The 20,176-nt window shown below is 37.4% G+C and overlaps 1 protein-coding gene across 3 annotated transcripts in view; it reads right to left on the bottom strand.

The window, feature by feature from the left end:
• Nucleotides 1–20,176, bottom strand: part of LOC117986469 (uncharacterized) — a 32,478-nt gene that overhangs the window by 12,122 nt on the left and 180 nt on the right. Inside the window, exons 2-5 of one of the 3 annotated variants that reach the window (XM_034973304.2) lie at nucleotides 19,150–19,262; nucleotides 7,111–7,261; nucleotides 5,627–5,818; nucleotides 4,476–4,676 (exon numbers count right to left, since the gene is read on the bottom strand). In XM_034973304.2, the coding sequence (XP_034829195.1) occupies nucleotides 4,476–4,676; nucleotides 5,627–5,818; nucleotides 7,111–7,261; nucleotides 19,150–19,262 (657 nt within the window). Of the gene's footprint in view, nucleotides 1–4,475; nucleotides 4,677–5,626; nucleotides 5,819–7,110; nucleotides 7,262–7,655; nucleotides 7,844–16,752; nucleotides 17,006–19,149; nucleotides 19,263–20,176 lie in introns of those variants that run through there. The other 2 variants (XM_034973313.2, XM_069502247.1) reach the window with 2 other exon arrangements.

The raw sequence follows: 20,176 nt of genomic DNA, 5'->3' as shown, positions 1-20,176 counted from the left end.
TCTGGGGACGCAACTCATACAAAAGTGCCCATTCTCCTTTATAGTAAGTAAGTATTGTAAAGTCAACCCACCGCATTGTCTGCCGAGAAGTATTTATTTATTATTATTTTTCATGTACCAAAATTAATAATTAATAATAATAATTTATTTCAAATAACTTGAGATTACAGTAGCTGTAGGAGGTTGGAGCCTTCTTTTAGGAGTAGGCGAACTACTCCTGTGTCAGAAGACACCGCTCTTCCTTAACAATATTTTCATCAGCGATATCAAGCAAACGTGTGTGAGTTAGTAAGTGTATAGATAGATATATGTATGTGTGTATTTGTGTGTGTGTGTGCGCGTGTGTGTGTGTGTGCGTGTGTGTGTGTGTGCGTGTGTGTTGTGTGCGTGTGTGTGTGTGCGCGCGTGGTCTATGCTTATATTATGTGAGTATTAAACAAAATAGTCAAATAAACCTAGTAAGTACTACAATAGTTGTTATATGGTACGTAATAAAAGCGATTCCACTTCATCATAGTTTAGTGATAACAGATACTTTTTCAAAATTTCTTTGCAAGCGTTGTATTTTAGTGGATATGTTTTAAGCTTCCTGTTAATCACGTTATATAGATAACTTGATTGTATGGAATATTGATTCCGAGCAAAAGCAGTTCTGGTTCGAGATGTTTTTGCTACAATAAATCTATTTCTTTTATTGGAAGGTGAAAAAGGTAAAGATTTGTGCTTCCTTAAGACTATGCTTAAAACGTATAGCTTTCTGACCGTAAGTAAGCCCGAGTCAGAGTAGAGCTGAGTAGTAGAAAACATATAAGGTTTAAAGAGCATAACTTTTAAAAGAGAGCGTTGGGCTCTCTCTAGCTCCAGAAGCTTTGTTTTGGCTGCTCCGCCCCAGACAGTTATGCAGTAAGATATAATGGATTGTACAAGAGTTAGATATACAGTGGTCAAAATATTTTTGGAAGCTATATGTCTAAGGTTTTTAAAAATCCATATTAATTTCCTTATTCTATTTGAGACTAAATCTATATGTGAGTACCACGTCATACGATAATCTAGCATCACACCAAGGTATTTGATAGTGGAAACTTTTTTTAAAACCGGACAGTTACAGTCTACATTATTGTCCAATTGTGCACATGTATGGATCTTTATTTTAAAATTAGAGACTGGTTGGGAACGTTCACATATGGTAAAACACATATAATTTGTTTTTTCTGTATTTAGGGTTAAGAGATTCAAGTTAAGCCACTTAGCAATTTTCATGAGCCCTTGTTCGGTATGATTACGAACATCTTCCCAAGAATTACCGGTGAATACAATGGCAGTGTCATCTGCGTACGAGATAACATTCCCATTCGGTATCTTCATATTGCATAGTTCATTGATATATATCATAAATAAGGTTGGGCCCAGAACACTACCCTGTGGCACACCGTAGCTAATGTCTATCTCTTGACTTATGTACTTATCTATCTTAACCATCTGGGTACGCCCACTTAGGTAGCTCCAAAATAAAGACAAGGTCTTATCTCTTATACCAATGGATTCTAGTTTGTGCATAAGAATGGGCACAGAGACGGTGTCAAACGCTTTTTTTAGGTCAAGAAAGACCGTGAGACATTTATTTTTACCATCTAACTGGTCTACGATCAGAGTGCTAAGAGCTGTGACAGCATCTTCTGTAGATTTGCCTCGTCTGAATCCAAATTGGGAGTTAGATATAATATTACGTTGATCTAGATAATTAATAAGTCTAACGTTAATTAACTTTTCCAATATTTTTGAGATAGCTGGTAAAACCGAGATCGGTCTATAATTGTTGACGTCATCGCTGTTACCACTCTTATGCACAGGCGTTATAATAGATTTTTTTAAGATCGCAGGGAAAATACCTTTATAGAAGCACAGATTAACGAAATGCGCAATTACAGGAGCAATGATGCTGTTAGCCAATTTCAAGAACTCCGTTGAAATATTGTCCCAACCTGGTGCACTACCAGTTTTTAAATTCATAAGTACAGCATTAACCTCTTTAGGATCTGTGTCAAGGAGGCCAAAAGATGAAAAGTGGGAGTAAGACGAGCTAGCAAACCTAGGTGATAACTGTTGAGGATTATTTTGAATAATGTTTTCAGCCAATCTTTTTCCAATACTGGCAAAATAGGAATTAACCTGATTAACAGACTCAATTGGAGAGGACTTAACACTTAACAGATCTGTATTATTATTTTTTGTGTTATTCAGATGAGTAAAACTTTTAATATTCTTCCAAAGAGCTTTATAATTTTTTGTCGATTTAGCTAATTGTTCTTTCTCAAAGTTGCGTTTCAGTTTTTTAATCAAATTATTACAAAAATTGCGATATCTTTTGTACGTGCTTTTCAAGGTTTCATTAGTAGGGTCAGAACGAAGATTTTTCTGTAATTTATTTCTGTGCCTTATGCAGCGCAAGATTCCTGGAGTAATCCAGGGTTTAATTACTCGCTTACATTTAGGAATAAGTATAGTTTTAGTATTTTCATCAAGAGAATCTTTGATTTTATTTGTTAAATGGTCGATTAATATTTCTGGGTCATCACAATTAAGTAGTAGAGAGATATTTTTACTCGCAAGACTCTTTAGTGCTTCATCAAAATTTGTTATGGTCTTGATTTTTGGGCATCTTGTTTCATTATTGATGTTTGTTAAATGTAGAAGTAGCGTAGAATGATCAGTAATAGTAGTGTCGAGTACAGCTATAAATGCGGTTCGTTTAGTTTTTTCCAACTTTAGAAGAAAATGGTCCAGGCAATTATCTTCTCTAGTTGGTAATAAGTGTCCAGGAAGTAATCCGTGATGAGAAATCATATTAAGGTAATTGATTCTATTATTACGTTCATATGTATGTTCTAAAGGTTTTGAAATAATATTTATATTTATGTCACCAGTTATAGTTATGTTATTATAGGTTTTTATTTTATCTAAATATGAGTTAAGAGATTCAATAAAACAATCAGCATTGTTGTTAGATGGTGAGCGATAGATGCCTAAAATAATACTGTTATTTTTTAAAGTTAGTTGTAAGCATGATGCATGTACTAATCTAATTTCTTTAACAAGAGCATTAATTGTGTTTTTAATATAGGCTATAACTCCATCATTCTGGTTTAAATGCATTGTAGTTTTATAAGAGGTGTAATTAGCAAGTTGTGGTATAGGTTTTTCTTGGCTGAGCCAGCATTCAGTTAATATTAAAACATCAGGTTGAAAATTCAACTGGGACAAGGTCACCTGGAAATCATCAAAGTTCGAGTAGATGCTTCTAATGTTTTGAGTAATGACCGTAAAATCTTTGTTCTTTACGCAAATGTGATTAGGTAGGTCTATAATATCACATTGCACTGCTTGTGATATTTCTGAATTGTCTAGATCCGTTTGAGTTTCTAAGGTACTATCCATAATATAATAAAGGAAGACTGAATGCAGCAATCATTGATAACATTTTTTTGGAAGAAATTATTATATCAGTGTTATTATATTTCACGTATTGTTTTATTGTACTATGTGGGTTAGGTTGTGTAAACAGAGAATTCAGAGAATTCAAGGTGGTCTGTGGTTGTGTATCATGATGTGTAGGTGTATGTGAGATGTATAAGTATAATATTTGTGTAAACTGAGAATAGGTATTAGTAGAACATAGAACAATTAGAGCTAAGGTTAGTATTGTTAGATAAATCATACTGTTTACAAATTGACTTTTAAAATTAAGCTTAATCTTGAAGAGACCCCTATATAGTCACGTTCCTTGCAAAAGATACGGAATTTGAGCTTCATTTTTTATTGTGATAATTGGGGAATTTTCATCCTTTCTTATTAGTACTTTGCCGTAGGCTGTCCAGCAAAATCTGTATGCCTTCGTCTTTATGAGTTCGCGTGCCAGAAAAAAGAGACGGGCCCCTTTAGGGGTAAGATGATCCGACACAAAAATAGGAGTGTCTTCTGCAGTACGGTGTCCCAGGTTTTTGGCACATAGTTTTGAATTGTATTTAACGTTGTAGCTTTTACACCTTTTTAAAAGTTCGGCCTTTAGTATAGTAGATGAGATTTCAACTACTATTGGTGTGTTCTTAGTACCATCTTTCTTCCCGCGTACTCTGTAAATATCATTAATGTCATTCGCTGTTATGCTGCTGCATAGTATGAATGTTAGCAGAGGTCAAACGTGACGTCTTCTGCTCACGCATGCACTCGCATTTTCGTTTGAAAATTACGCCTCTAGTGACTCTTACGGCTCTTGTGACTTCTATGGGTGCGAGCTCCATAAATGATAAATATTATACATGCTGTAGGTTTAGTAGTGAGCCGGCGATGGGTTGCCCGTGATGATGATGATTAAATATAACAGTGTACCGACCCACTCCTCAGTGTTAAACATTATTCGGCGATGGAAAAATTGACATAATTATCAAAGAAATAGCTGTCAGAATTAGACTTACAGTAAGGTTCTTCAATATTTTAATTTCGTTTGCTTCGTATTTGAGGACGGTGAACTGATCGTCGCTAAAACGGACGCCCTTCTCGATGTCCGACTGCTTGATTTCCTCCAATTCCGCGACGCACTTAGCAAGGAGCTGTTCTGCGGTTAACTGCTGACCTTCTTCGCTCACTGCTTCGGCTTCCGCTTCCTCGTCTACTCCCTGTTTATGGTATAGTACTTACTTTTATATTTGTTGTAAATCAGAAATGAAAAGGGAAAAGAGAAACTAAAATAGCTAAACGAGTTGCGAAGCTGAAGTGGCAATTAGCGAAGCACATAGCTTAGAGAAACAATATAATTGTTGGGGTGGGAGGGTACTGGGATGGCGATGAAAACAAAGATCAGAACTAGTATATCACCATCATGGATTAGACGACATAAAAGAGTCGCTGCAGGGAGTCGGAGACAAGATGCCTATGAAGAGCTTTGGGCGTCAATAAAGATGACGAGGACTTATTTGATAATGGTCAAAAGTTTTCTGAAATTCGGTTGAAAGTATTATTAACTTATGAGTCACCTAGATACATAGGGCCGGTGTATCTATTTAGAACGTTTTATCATTGGTCAAAGTTCGGATAGAGTTTTGCTTGCAGATAGAGCTTCAAAGACCTGATAAAAAATGGTGCTCAAACGTTCTATGATAAAAACGTTAGTAAACTGTAAATAGTAGATTATACAACAAGGGCATACAACAATTCATTTTATCCGAGACGTTTACTTATCCGAGACGAAGGCGAGGGCAGATATTTAAGTCGAGGATAAAATGGGTTTTATGACCGAGTTATACACACTGCTTTTCACTTCGATTGCGAGGAAATGAAACAATAATATTATTACAAGTACATGTACTTATGAAGTGAAATTCGAGCAATTTTGTAATTAGGTTGTCGGTAGGTACCTATAGCTCGGGAGACCTATACAACCTCATCATAAGATGAAAATGTTACTGGCACTATAATTAAAATATTTTTTGAGTCATCCATATTATGTCATCAGATAGATTTTTGCTAACCTATAAACACTTTATGCACAAGATCATGAAAAACAGTTAAAGCCAGCATAAATAAGAACTTTACGAGCATGAGAAGTGAAAAAATTATTATATCTTACTTGGTCAATTTTTTGGGACGCTTTCAATTTTCTGTAATATGCATCTGCTCGTTTCTTCGTCGCTCTCGCTACTTCTCTATTCACCATCCTCCAGAACACGAACACGGGGTGATGGTAAAGCTCAGGCGGGCATTCTTTCAACGGTGTCTTCCCGACTAGGATTAATCGTTTTAACCGTTCCATCTCGTCTAGCTACAGGAAAGGAAAATAGTGTTATACTTATTACAGTTAGTAAACATCTCTTGGGGCTAGTTCAGGCGGCTGAATCTTACGCACGTTCGGATATTATTTACATCAGAAATCTGCGCAAATGTCCCAACTCTACGGAATATACTACTTAGGTACTTAGCTTTTGCCGTGGTAGTTGAGAGGGCAATAAACCGGACTTTTGATTTTTAGGGTTCCGTACCTCAAAAGGAAAAACGGAACCCTTATAGGATCACTTTGTTGTCTGTCTGTCTGTCTGTCTGTCTGTCTGTCTGTCTGTCTGTCCGTCTGTCTGTCAAGAAACCTACAGGGTACTTCCCGTTGACCTAGAATCATGAAATTTGGCAGGTAGGTAGATCTTATAGCTGACATTTGGGGAAAAATCTGAAAACCGTGAATTTAGGGTTTGATCACAAAAAAAAATTAAATTGTGGTCATGAACTAATAATTAGTATTTTCAACGTTTGAAGTGAGTGACTATATCAAGTGGGGTATCATATGAAAGGTCTTCACCTGTACATTCTAAAACAGATTTTTATTTATTTTTATGCATCATGGTTTTTGAATTATCGTGCAAAATGTCGAAAAAACACGACTGTAGTACGGAACCCTCAGTGTGCGAGCCTGACTCGCACTTGGCCGGTTTTTTTTTAATTCTATCTGAAATGTTCATCAGGGTTTTATGCCTATATGCAATATGGAAATTAAGTGTACTTATAGTTTTCTGACAAACACAAATAGTTAAGACAAAATTTTCTTAGCGCCGTTTTCTTGAAAATAAACGCATACGCTTTAGGTTATTTTATAAGTATACTTACCTTGACTGAAGTTTTCCAGACTACTTAATAAATTCTGTAGTATATTTGAAGGTATTACGTGATCTCAGAGAAAAGACTTTCTACTTACCAATAGTTTTCAAAGCCCCCATTTGGTTAAATATTATGAACTTAAAATAGTATTCAACTATTTGATCAGTATGTTTATTGTAGGTACAAGTATTATTTCTCATGTATTTACAATACCCATTACATACCTATTATTACAAATGATATTTAAAAATGTTTTTTACAATTAGTAAAACAACAGGTTCTTTCAACAAATACGGTTGAATTGGTTCCACTAGCAGCGGAATAGAACCTCAGCTGCCGGTGGTCAGGGCCCACAGTGAGGAACCTCCTCACAATAGGTACGTGCCGACTCAAACAATACTAACAGCCTTCTCTTAGTACTGCAGGTCGTTACTGGATATCGAGTATTAATATTATTGTTGTACTTACAACTCTAGAAGAGATCCTCTTATTGAGGTTTTCTTCATTTACGACGCGGATCCTTTCCTCCAGCTCGGTCATGTAGCTCTTGTCCGTCAGCCGGACCAGGTTCGAGCCCATATGCTTCTCCAGCCGAGCGCGGACATGCGGGTGTGCAAAGCTGAAACAAACCATACCATTTACCTAGATTTTACCAAATGTTAAGGAAAGTATGTGAGGGAAGTTTCTTTGAAAATTTTGAATTTTCATTAGGATATTAAAATTCTAAGGGTCGCGCAGACTTGGACACTCCTACGTGCGAAGCTTTTGTGGATGAATTTGAAGCTCACAAAAAGAACTTAACATTGCTAAAACTAAAAACTACGTTTAAACAATGCCCGAAGGTAGGCAAAACTAGCCTGTTTATGTAAGTTACTTATAAATAAAGCACGTACCTACTTATTTGTTTTCATAAACAAATCAATAAAATAATATTCAAGTTCACATGATCAAGTAAAGTACATCACATTTTAAAACACACATTTTCTACTACGCGGTTTTTTGCACTGACTCACCACGAAGTTTGGCAGTTTTTCCGACTCGTCTTGAATGTCGAGTTTCGTGGAATATTGTACGAAAAGCGAAAGACGACCCGCCGCCGTCTCGATGTCTCCGACGTAAAGTAGTTTTGACGCTGGTTGCCCGTGTCATAGACCATAGTTGAGGCTTTTATCACGGCACACGGCCGTGCTGGCACGGTATGGCACGGCCCCCACCGATACCACATGTACACATTTTCATGTAACGTGGTGTTCATACTTGATCGGCGGTTTACCAAGAACAGGGCGAGCGTCGAGCTTTATAACGCTTAGTCATCGATTTAATTTTTTACCATGATAGGTGAATTTTTCATGCTTTTAACATCATCATCATGATCATGATCAACCCATCGCCGGCTCACTACAGAACACGGGTTTCCTCTCAGAGTGAGAAGGGTTTTGGCCACAGTCTACCATGCTGGCCAATGTGCGGATTGGTAGACTTCACACACCTTTGAGAACATTATGGAGAACTCTCAGGCATGCAGGTTTCCTCACGATGTTTTCCTTCACCGTGAAAGCAAGTGATATTTAATTACTTACAACGCACATAGCTCCGAAAAGTTAGAGGTGTTTGCCCGGGATCGAACCCCCGACCTTCGACTAGAAGGCGGACGTCCTAACCACTAGGCTATCACAGCCTTTTAACATAATAAGAAGGAATTCTGTATTTTTTAATCCGCTGGGTAGTCGTCACGTATTTTGCCTCGAGAATATGTACAACTTAATAAAATTCAGTTTATGGGGAAGTTAAAAAGGAATGGCAAATGCCGAAAAGGCTCGCTTATTTACCTACTTCAGATATTTGAAAAGCTCCTTGTTCTGACTGTATAGGTATCATTAGTTGATTGTAATAATGAACGATACCATGAATCCCCTAATTAAAAGGCTGTTAGGTAAAAATCTCAATAGCGATACGCTAATAAGGGCAGACATGCATCACTGAAAGGCCGACTGAAATAATGAAATGTAGAGATCTAAACCTCTCAGGTTAGACCACTGTAATAATTTCACAGACACTTTATATGGAGTCTATAGGCTATACTGCTAAGCTTTAAAACCATTTATGCAGCCCTAGGCCAAACACTCAGCCTCGACCTGAGGTAATCTGAATCTGCTCAAATCCGTTATCCGTTTCCACTAAAAGCCCGGTTAGTTGAGGCGGTGCAGTGCCTCGAGCGGACAGACCAAGAATCAGAATTTCTAAAAAAAATATAATAATGACAAAAAGTCGTATGAAATTTCTATCCAGTATAACAGTGTCTTTAGGTGTCGTGACAAAAAGTTTTCGAGATTTAAATCATACATGACTTTAGAATGAATGTTAGAGGATTTGGCGGCGAATCCACTGAATAAATTGAGAATTTCATCGCTTCGTCTTCGCCATTGAATTTTGGAATCGTTTTTCAATGCTAATTTTGCAGTGTAGACTACTTCAGTATTTTGGATTCTTAGCAAACACCTTAATTTCTGTATTTAGGTGTAGACTGGACTAAACTAGAAAGTAATATTAAATAAGTACAACATTTTTCGCACTTTTATTAGTCTTTAGACCAAAGCCTGATAATAATTCGGTTAGTAGCACCTTTAAGCTATTAGTTAGAAGAGTTATCTTTAGGTACTAAACACTGACCTCTATTAAAACACGCTGGACTTGTGATTGTCGACCTGTTTTTGAAACAATTCGATTTTGCCATTTTAGTGCTGATATAGCAACAGTGAGCGTCATGTGAGCGTACTCGGAACTAAATGTTAGTGATGAGACGTCTGTCAACGCAGTGTCAACACAAAGAGTAAAGACCATTTAACACAGTATACATTTTAATTCCCGGTACGCTCGGTAGCGCGCGCTTCGAATCGGCAAAAAATAACTGTCATTTTGTATGGTACACGTCTTCCATCGACTCCATCGTACTTGTATACATCCATATATTCATTTGAACTGTATAAATTTATCACTTTTGTTTTTGGTTCATTTAAATTGCACTCAAAAAATTTAAACTACAATGTTCTTCATAATATTTTCATTGTAACGTTATCTACGTCGTAAATCCCCGTAAAAGTGATTTGGTGCAAACAGGTGATTAAATGTCATTAAAGGCGAGTTATAATAGGGGTTAATGGTTTCGTCACAAAACATAAAACTGTCTAAACGAAACGCTATCCATCGTTTAGGCTGTTTCAGGCGTTAAAAGGGTTCATTTGTAATTATGTATACGGAACCTTTATCGCATGGGGTGCGTGGCAAGGGCGTGAGCCGCGGCGTCATTGATAAAATTACAGGCTAGAGAATTCGATAGATATTACCTGAAATTCAGATTGAATTCAGACAATGGAATTTGACGAATCGCATGTCAATGATTTGCCTACAGGATATTTAGTTTTAAATACAGGTTTGTAAAATCATTCGAAAATTGTTATTATACAATTTCTTCATTGTGTACAATTTTACACCACTTCAAGACAAGAAGAAGGTTCTCATTCCGCGATTCTCTTTAATGCGATTCTGATCATCATTTAAAACATTAATTTACGATCATAAGCATGTATTTTTAATAACATAATATGCACATGATTTTATGTATAGAAAAGTCTAGTATTGGATGGCTTTGCATAGGTGCCTGTTTACCTAAAACAAAATACTTAACACAAAAAAACCAAATACAAAAATACAGTGAGTCTCTTTTAGAGCACACCTTGAAGCTTTGAAGACATTGCAAAGACGAAGAGTTTTACCCCACGTTGGTTTGGTCACGTACAGGGCGTCCTCAAAACTATATAGGTCAAAGGTGCTTTAGTAAAATGTCATTGTTAGGTTTTTTGGAACATTTTTTTTATTTTTAAAAATGTTTGAAAATATCGTAGCGGTAATTGAGTTATTATCGTAAGGATTTTAATGTAAGTGCATCGTAATACATAACTTAATAAAGTAAGCCGTTTGCTGCACTCATGCCTGGTAGACACCAAGAGAACATAATGAGTAGGTCTGTATAGGATTTATGGTTTATTTATACAGCCCTTGTTTATTACTATCTCACTCTGACAGGAGACCTCTGTACGGCGATGGGCTGATCATGATGATGGTTTGTTTATTTTCATCCAGCCATTATATATTTAATATTCATACAACAATGCGAGTATTACTTATAACTCAAACAAAAGAGTATAAATAGAAAGGTATGAGTTTAACATTTCATGCTTTCTTACAATAAGGGATTTGAGTAAAAGTAGGCACCTACTTAATTAAATAAATAAAATTCCAAGGGAAACATTATAAAACCAGATTCTGAGCCGCAGCCAGAAAAGCTGGCAATACCTACATCATTTAGGTTCCTGAGCACTAACATTTCAGTACCTTCTCGACACGAAACAAAAACGTGTTTCCTATCCGTTCAACTAACTTTAGCATGGTTCATAATAATATGGATATCTAAGCATTCATTATTTAAAAGACGAATAATATTATTTTTGGTCGGTAAGTTTAGTATATTCTTATCTCTGTGCTGTTGCTAGGCCACAGCTATCTGTTTGTTAGATACGGCTATAAATTTGAAGCTGTTAGCGTACTTTTGTGTTTTTGGCTCGATTTTAAGCAATAAATTAAAAGTTTAGGATTCCTAATGCCAAAAAGATAATTTCACTTCCATCTTTTTGCATTTTGTGGTTGAAAAACTGAGAAAGAATTTTATAGACAAATATTATAGTGATTTTTTTACTATTTGTTGCCATATCGGCATTAGAAATACAAATTCTGAGAAAATTTCAACCTCTGCCTATTCACGAGAGACGGCCTCCTGACAGACAGACGGACAGCCGAGGAACGAACCCTATAAATTTCGCATTTGTAAGGTAATTATGGAGTGTAAATACGATAATAAAAGCACAAATAATGACGAGACTGCTATACCACGTACCAAATAACAATTTTTTCTGTAATCGCAGACGAAATATTAGTTCATCAACAACAGTCAATCATCATTGGCCTTGAAATTGTTTTTGTTATTTCCTAAATATAAAATATCCACCTTTCAACTGTCTATACAGTTTATCGAGGAAATTTTATAACACAATTGTATGATCTGTTGAATATATTCTTATTATACAAGTATTTTTTAACAACACCAACAACAACAATTTTGTACAAAGTGTCGTACTTGAAACTGTTGCTATTTTAAATTGTCTTGATTGTCTTGTACGCGCCTACGCGCGTGCAAAGGTGTGGATCAGCCTTTAGTGTTACACTATCTTAACTAATCTCCTTGCACATGCTGTGTGATGGCAAAAATATGTGGTGATTGGTGGAGCAAAACCGTTACGAGTAAATACAGTTCTCTCGTCATTCAGTTACAGATATTTACGTGTAGCCTCCAAAAGTGTTTACACAACCCAAATTACACGTGACGACACGTTGTCTCAGCACGTCACGCGTCTGACGTAAACCGCAGTCCGATGCTGATCGCACATTAGAGATGAGTCGCACGACGCATTTTCCAGTACCAGTGCACGAGTGTACCAGGCTCTCATCTATCAGGGAGACGTATGCTCGTGAGGCAAACAACATCGCCCATAAAGATGTGACCACGATCGCTCTGCCTAGAGTGTTTGTTACAAAGAAGAAGACAAATGACAAATCCGAATCACTTTCACTCAGTAAGTAAGTCAATGCTTTCACTTATTACACACTTATTCACACTTCAATGCGTTGAGATTCGCTGCCATGGTAAATATAAAAAAATACGTTTAGGACAACGCTGTTAATGTGCGACTAGCATACGATCCGTTTTCGCGGGACCTAAAAATGCTCATTCGTTATACTGGAGATGAAATCTCGCTTGAATCGGGGCGATAAATAGCGCGCATTTTATGAGCCGTTACGCCGATACAAAAGTGCTTTCACGAATTATAGCTGTAGTCAGGAAGAGGAAGTCAAGGTTATCTCCTTTTTTATATCTGTTGACGAGTCTGAGATGAAAGGGAGCCTTGGCAGTTTTATAACACTGCTACATGAATAGCTTTACGAGGCATCGTACCGGAACCACAGATTAGGCAGGTAATCGTTGCTTGGCGGCACCGCCTTGCTGTTAGGATGGTAAGTGGTAACGAAGCACTCGTCGCAACAGCCGAATTGATCCTAACGGAAATTGAAACCGGGACTTCTAACTTGAAAGACCGCTCCCCACTGCGTAGGGAGGACATCACATTCTATCCATTTTTTAACATTATAGACCAGTGCTTGGCTGCAATCAGACCTGGTGGTAATTGATGATGCAGCCTAAGATGTAGCACGCTTGCCTAGATGATGCTTATTTACTACTATATCTATCTAGATATAGTACGCGACAGGTCGAGATGGCAATCGGGGAGGGAACACACCTCACACCCGGACAGCCTCCGCGCTAACCCGGTGCGGGCGAGCGCGCGTGACGTGTGGGTATGCAGGGCGTCCCCTCGCCTCATAGGTACCCCGATTGCCATCTCAACCTGTCACGGAGTATAGTTAATGTGCTAGAAATTAGAATGCTAGATTCTATACAAAATAGTCCAGAAGTATGAAGTATACTTGAACCGCACCATGCGCACCAGCAGCAGCAGAAAGCAACATACTGATGATAGTACGTTGGCTGATCTCTGGCCTCACGATCAGCGTTTGAATCCAGTGTGTCACATTATTTATAGATTTACTTTCAAAAAGGTTTTTTTTAAATTTGATGTATCAGTAACTTTGAAATAAGAGGGAAACTGACAAACACACATATTTATATTATAAAATAAACTAGCTGCCCCGGCGAACTTCGTACCGTCTAACAGTCGATTCTTATCCAGGAATTTTTTAAATTTTTCTCTTCGTAAGAACCATCCTCGTACTTCAAGGAATATTATGAAAAAAGAATTAGCCAAATCGGTTCAGCTGGTCTCGAGATTTGCGATCAGCAGCACATTCAGCGATTTATTTTTATATTATAGGAGATATGAAATTAAAAAAACCTTTTTGAAAATAAATCTGTAAATATTGTGATATAAGTATACGTGTAGGTACATACATATAATATAGACCATAACCTTCCCGTAATTAAGTGAAAATATGTAGTCAGATCAGGATAATATTGGCCAATAGAAACATTTAAGAATCAGTAACCAGTAAAACTGTCGGCAGTAAAACTGAAAAGCCGCGATATTTTTAACAGCCATAAAACGCGCGTCTCAGTCTCAAAAGCTTCTTAAATACATTGGTCTATTTACTGCATTAGGCTGGCCGTTCATTGGCTACGATCACCTGAGCGCTTAGCCTCTCTGGCAGCCTAAGCATAATTTCAATGCACGATTTTTCCCGCAGAATTCTATGAAATATCGAATTGTATGAAGCCGCAAGCACTCGATTTTTATATACCTATCACAGAATTCTGCGGGAAAATCGCAAAATAAAGATTTTCAGTGCGGATCATCCTCAAAACTAAAGCTCTTCAACGGCAGCTATGCTTTAAATAGGACGCCCGAGCTGCACTTTCGTGCATGCTTCAGCTACTGAAAAAAATGATCGCTCGTGATAGTGTACCTTACCAATGGGCGTATTGCCTTAGCATCAGCCGTTTACATACAGTAAGTACATATATATTTTGTTCCGTCTTCATTTTGGTGGCGATGAATTTGTTTAAAATATAAAATTGTCTAAAACTTTCAGCAAACTTTATTCGTGACTCATAAAAGTAAAACATGACCCTGCGTATACTTTTTTATTGAATCTTACGCGTAGGTAACTAGTTTTATGTCTCTGTCTATTGTTAAGATGTTTAAGTTGGGATATAGATGCATATTTTTTGAAAGAGTAAATATTGTAATAATTCCATTTTTAAGCATTTTGTAACAGTGGTAAGTTAGGTGGACGCCAACAGGAGGTCGTCCGGTAACAGGCGCCTATAAATGCATGAAATTAAATTTTACACGAAGAGAAAAAATTGAAAGAAATAAATTTGAATCTTTGCTGTACCTAATTATGCCATTAAGATCGAAATCACGATTTTTAGACCAATTTTAGCACCATTTGAGGCCATTTTGTTTGGAAATGACTTCAGAGTTGTATTTAATGATTTTAAACTCATGGCCTTTGGACTCAAGTTTAGCACAGTTTTAGGCTGTTTCACTTGGAAGTATGTTCAGATTTGTATTCAGTTGGCCAAAAACGTCCAGATGGAAAAAAAGTATTTTGATCAGAATTGTAATTTCCGCTTTGTTCACCAGCGCATTTGGTAGAGACTTTATCTAATAAATTGACAATGACATAATATCAACGTTCAGATTCAAAACATTGAGAATTCTTCTATAAAATAGATCCCCAATAAGAAAGATTTTCAGAAATGCCATTTAAGCGAAGCCAGGGCAGGTCAGCTAGTTATTTTACCGGGAAACTATTGTTATTCTAACACAACTAATCTACAGCGATAGTGAAAAGTGATTTCGTCGAAGATTTATCAGAAGTTCACGGGTATACGGGATGACGCAAAATGGTTACGCGTACACTTATCCGTGAGCACTGAACCAAAGCACGTCTCGATAATGTAAACCTATTTAGATCGCGGGAGTTTCGTCGTTGTTTTACGATTTTTTACGTGCCTCTAATAATGCGCAATAGCCCAAGAGCCTGGAGGCAATTTTGAGTTATTTAAGCAATTCTGATAGTTGGAATAGTTCTTCTTTGTTTTTAGATTGTTATTGCATAGAGCGAGCAGCGCGTCCTTGGTTGATTAATAACTTCTTTTATTTCAGGTGGAGTCTGTCAGGTATTTTGGGATTTCTTAATCATCTGCTATTGTAAAACTGTAAAACCATCTGATGCATTTAAAATCAAGCACGCCTCCTAAAATTATGTCACGGCAGAGTTGACTGCCGTTTTGTTTTTTAACCGACTTCATTTGTGTATGTTTGTTACGCGATTTATTCGCCCAATATGAACCGATTTTGATAATTCTTTTTTGTTTGGTAGGTCCCATTCAGAGGTGGTCTCATTTTATTTTGGTTAAGATCTGATGAATATCTTCGGAGATGGAGAACAGAACTCCTCAATGCATACGAGTAAATTAATAGCTTAGTAAACAGTAGGTTTTTACCCAGGCATAGCATATTTTAATACAATGGGGCCACAAAAAATTGTGAAATAAAAAGTTTAAAAAAAAATCGACTTCAACACAACCACTAAAAAGTAAAAAAATAATTTAATTTATTAGGTACCGAATATATTATGTATACAAGAGGTAATGTAGTTCTATAATAATATTTTTTGGCTACATACCTTAAAAACTGTCCAACTTAAAACCTCGTAAAATTTCCTACGGGTTCTCTGGCCAGAACCTGAGCTATGCTTTGATTTTTAATAAGTATAAACAAATCTGACGACATGTACATTTTTTTACGTGTAACTGCGTAGGTTTGTTTACAAACATGGAAATCTTATTGTAGGTAATTTTGAAATACATGACACTAAAACGTGTTTTAAGATTCAAGATTAATTATTTATGCACGAGAACGTTGTCACAGTTAAAAATAATTTGGAAAAGTAGCTATTTGAGTTTAAATAAGCAAATAGGATGAGTGTCACTACTCACGAACGATATACAAGTAAAATAATTACCTTTTATTAGGCTATTATGGTTATTACAAACACAATTTTTTTAACTTATTGTCTGTCTCTTAGTTTTTCAGACTAACTTGTAACAACTAAATCGATTTTGTTGGGACTTTCATGAGTTGGTAAGGGACTATACAAGTAGTAGGTAAGCTAGGCTAATTATTATCCTATGGGTTTAAGAAAACTAGATCCGCGCTGACGAAATGCGGGCAAAAGCTAATCTATACTAATACTAATATACTAATAATATTATAAAGAAGTAAAGTTTGTAAGTTTGTTTGTAGGGGGTAATCTCTGGAACTACTGAACCGATTTTGAAAATTCTTTCACCAGTAGAAAGCCACATTATTCCAGAGTAACATAGACTATATTTTAATTTCAAAATAAATTTAATAAGCTACCCGTGTGAAGCCGGGACGGGTTGCTAGTTAAGATATAAGTAGGAAGAGGCACCTGAGCACCGATGGGGTCCTTTGCGTCCTTTCGGACTCTATCGACGAGAGGTCATCGTAGTCACCGGCTGACCGACGCCGACCGCGGTCAGCAAGCAGCTCTATAGTGGTCCAAAAGGTGCCTTCAGAGGCATTCGACGATGTTCGCTGCATGGTGTGATATAGCACTAGAGCCCGTATGCCTTACTACTGTCTATGGTACTGATGCATGTTGCTTCACTCGCGGCCAAAGGTGCAATGACTGCTGCCGCCATTACCGTAGCAAAGACTCACCAAGCCACCCCTAGACTCCCCGTGCCACGTGTCACACGCGAACATTAATCTCACGACTCACGCCCTCACACTTACTATGCGTTTCAAATGTGAAAACTCTTAGTCGCGAAAGTTGTAGCTAACTACGACTTTTAGCACTTGCAACCATTTTATCGCTTCGTATGTATTTTACTGTTTTCATTGTAGTGGAAATTTCTTTAGACGAGTTAGGCAATTTTGGGATGAGTAAAAATTTCAAGGTGCGTCACCGACATGCTATGAGATAATGCTCGGAATGCCGATAAATATAAAAACCAAACTATTGTTTAATTTAGATATTATGAAATTTTAATTTTGATAGGCTACCTGCCTACTACAATTAATTTGAAATTCCAAAAAAAGCCACTATTGTTTTAAGTTTCCACTCATGTCTGCAGTCCCCACTGACTAAAGGCTAAAGTGACTAAAGAAAATGTACAAAACCTACAACATGAAATCTCAATAATAATGTTTGATATTTCAAATAATATGGCGATGGTCTTCACATTTGTAACGCATAGTAGATCACCATCACGGATAATTTTCCGCGCACTCACTCAGCTATATCAACATCGACACTTGACTGCTACATTTGAATGCTTTTTAATTAACTTCGTATGTGCGATTCGATGGAGGTTGGAGCAAGGTCGTCGGGTCAATGTGATTTTCTTTTATTAAAGTTAGGATAGGATACAAATTTTTAGAAAATGTAAGAAAATGATTTTCTTAAGTTGTTATGCGCAAATTGATATTGTGTGACCTGAAGAATGTTCGGTTAATGGTTTATATCTGTTTACCAGAAAGGTCAATGAATTGGATATAGAGCAAGGTGCGTTGGGGTTGGATTAGTAAATAATTCTAAATAAATACCTACAAAGGAAAGTCCTGACTCACTCACTGACTCATCAACGCCCAGTCCAAACCCTTAGACCTATAGAAAGCTAAAATTTTACAAAGAGGCAAGGCTGGATTTTTTTAAATTTCCACGTAATAGGGAATCATCATCATCATCATCATCAGCTTGTGAACGTCCACTGTTGGACACATGCCTTCCCTAAAGAGCGCCTCCACACCCGGACCTTAGCCTTCCTCATCCAGCCACTTCCCGCCAGCCTCTTTATATTGTCGGTCCATCGTGCTGGAGGGCGTCCCATGCACACACTACGCTTGCTTAAACGCGGTCTCCACTTAAGGACTTTCCGGCTCCAATGGCCATCGCCTCTACGACAGGCATGACCTGCCCACTGCCACTTCAGCTTGCTAATAGTTTGGGCTATGTCTGTGACCTTGGTTCTCATGCGGATTTCGGATTGCATTTCGGATCTTATCCCTCAGGGAAACTCCTAACATAGCCCTCTCCATAGTAATAGGGAATAAAGAGAATTTATACTCTTCTAAATATAGGTATAAACAAAAAAGTCCTGATTCACTGACTGACTCATCAACGCGAGCCTAGCTCAAACCCTTGGGCCTAGAAAGCTGAAATTTTGCATAGAGATTCCCTATATAATATAAACCAGAAGTAAGGCCGGATTTTTCAAAATTCACACGGGAATGGGAATACAAAGGAATTATATTTTCGCCGAGTGAAGCCACGGACTGTCGCTAGTAGCTGCCTATTAGTTCGATAAAGGAGCACTCAGGCGAACGCATCCGGCCTAGTTCAGAGGTACGACTTACGAGGAGTCGAATGACCCAGATGGCGCGACCGTCTCCGGGCACGACCGGGTCAGCAAGATGCGGCCTTCGTACCACCAAAATAATAGTAACTTTATTAATTTATTACATTATGTGATGACATGTATTTATGAGAACTCGTTGCGGTGAAAGCGTTTCGTAGTTTTTTTTTGAGCATGTAAAGGGGCTGTAACTCAAACTTTGCGATATCAAAATGTGAGTTAGATTTTTATTTCCTTAACCAAAAGAAAAAGCTGTATATTATTGTAACACCAGAGACGATTACCGTTCCATCGGACCATGGGAGTGAGGGAACAGAGTGTGCCTGTGTATACTCTCACACTTGTGTACTATGACATCTCTTAGTATTCGAAGTTCTCTTAGTATTTGGCGTGTCCAAAATTCGGTCAGTGATGTAACAAAAACTTACGCATATTGTATGATTTTCGCTTGCCACCATCGCGGTAGGTTTGGTAACTGGAACCTTTTCATCTTCCTTCTTCCCGTTTCACCTTCTCCTCCAAGTTCATCTTCTCCTTCCACCTTGGACGAAATACGTTGGAGAATTATAATATGCGTAGCAACGAAATGTTAGGTAAGCATATTTTTTTTAATTTATGGACAAGCGCTGGCTGCAATCAGACTTGCTGACAAGTGATGATGCAGGAGGCAGATGCTAAGATGGAGCGCACTTGCCTAGCAGATGCCTATATTCACTATTGATTTGAAGCCTGAAGGTAATTAATTTATTTTAGTAACCAACATATTGATAGCTATGAGCTATGCACCAGAAAATCTGATGGGTAGGTAAATAAGGCAGTAATTTTTTTTCATGTGTACCCCGACACCCCGCGTCTTCGTTCGCGTGGATTTGGTTTCTTAGAAATCCCGTGGGAACATTTTGATTTTCTGGGATAAAATATAGCCTACCAACTCCCTTGAATCAAATTTATGGTGACTCATTCTTCAGTGAAGCTACCGCTTTTGTGCCAAGAGGTCCATTTTCCAAGTTTAGGACAGATATAAATTTAAGTATTGTAGTAAAAAACCGGCCAAGTGCGAGTCAGGCTCGCGCAATGACGGTTCCGTACTACAGTCGTATTTTTTCGACATTTTGCAGGATAATTCAGAAACTATGATACATAAAAATAAATAAGGATCTGTTTTAGAATGCACAGGTAAAGACCTTTCATATGATACCCCACTTGATATAGTTATCTTACTTAGAAAATTGAAAATAATAATTATTAGTTCATGACCACAATTTAATTTTTTCGTGTGATGTAACCACAAATTCACGGTTTTCAGATTTTTCCCCAAATGTCAGCTATAAGATCTACCTACCTGCCAAATTTCATGATTCTAGATCAACGGGAAGTACCCTGTAGGTTTCTTGACAGACAGACAGACAACAAAGTGATCCTAAAAGGGTTCCGTTTTTCCTTTTGAGGTACGGA

Source organism: Maniola hyperantus, chromosome 1, assembly GCF_902806685.2.
Source record: "Maniola hyperantus chromosome 1, iAphHyp1.2, whole genome shotgun sequence".
NCBI classification, from domain to species: domain Eukaryota; kingdom Metazoa; phylum Arthropoda; class Insecta; order Lepidoptera; family Nymphalidae; genus Maniola; species Maniola hyperantus.
The sequence above is the reverse complement of the archived record's forward strand: the minus strand, read 5'-3'. Positions and strand labels throughout refer to the sequence as shown.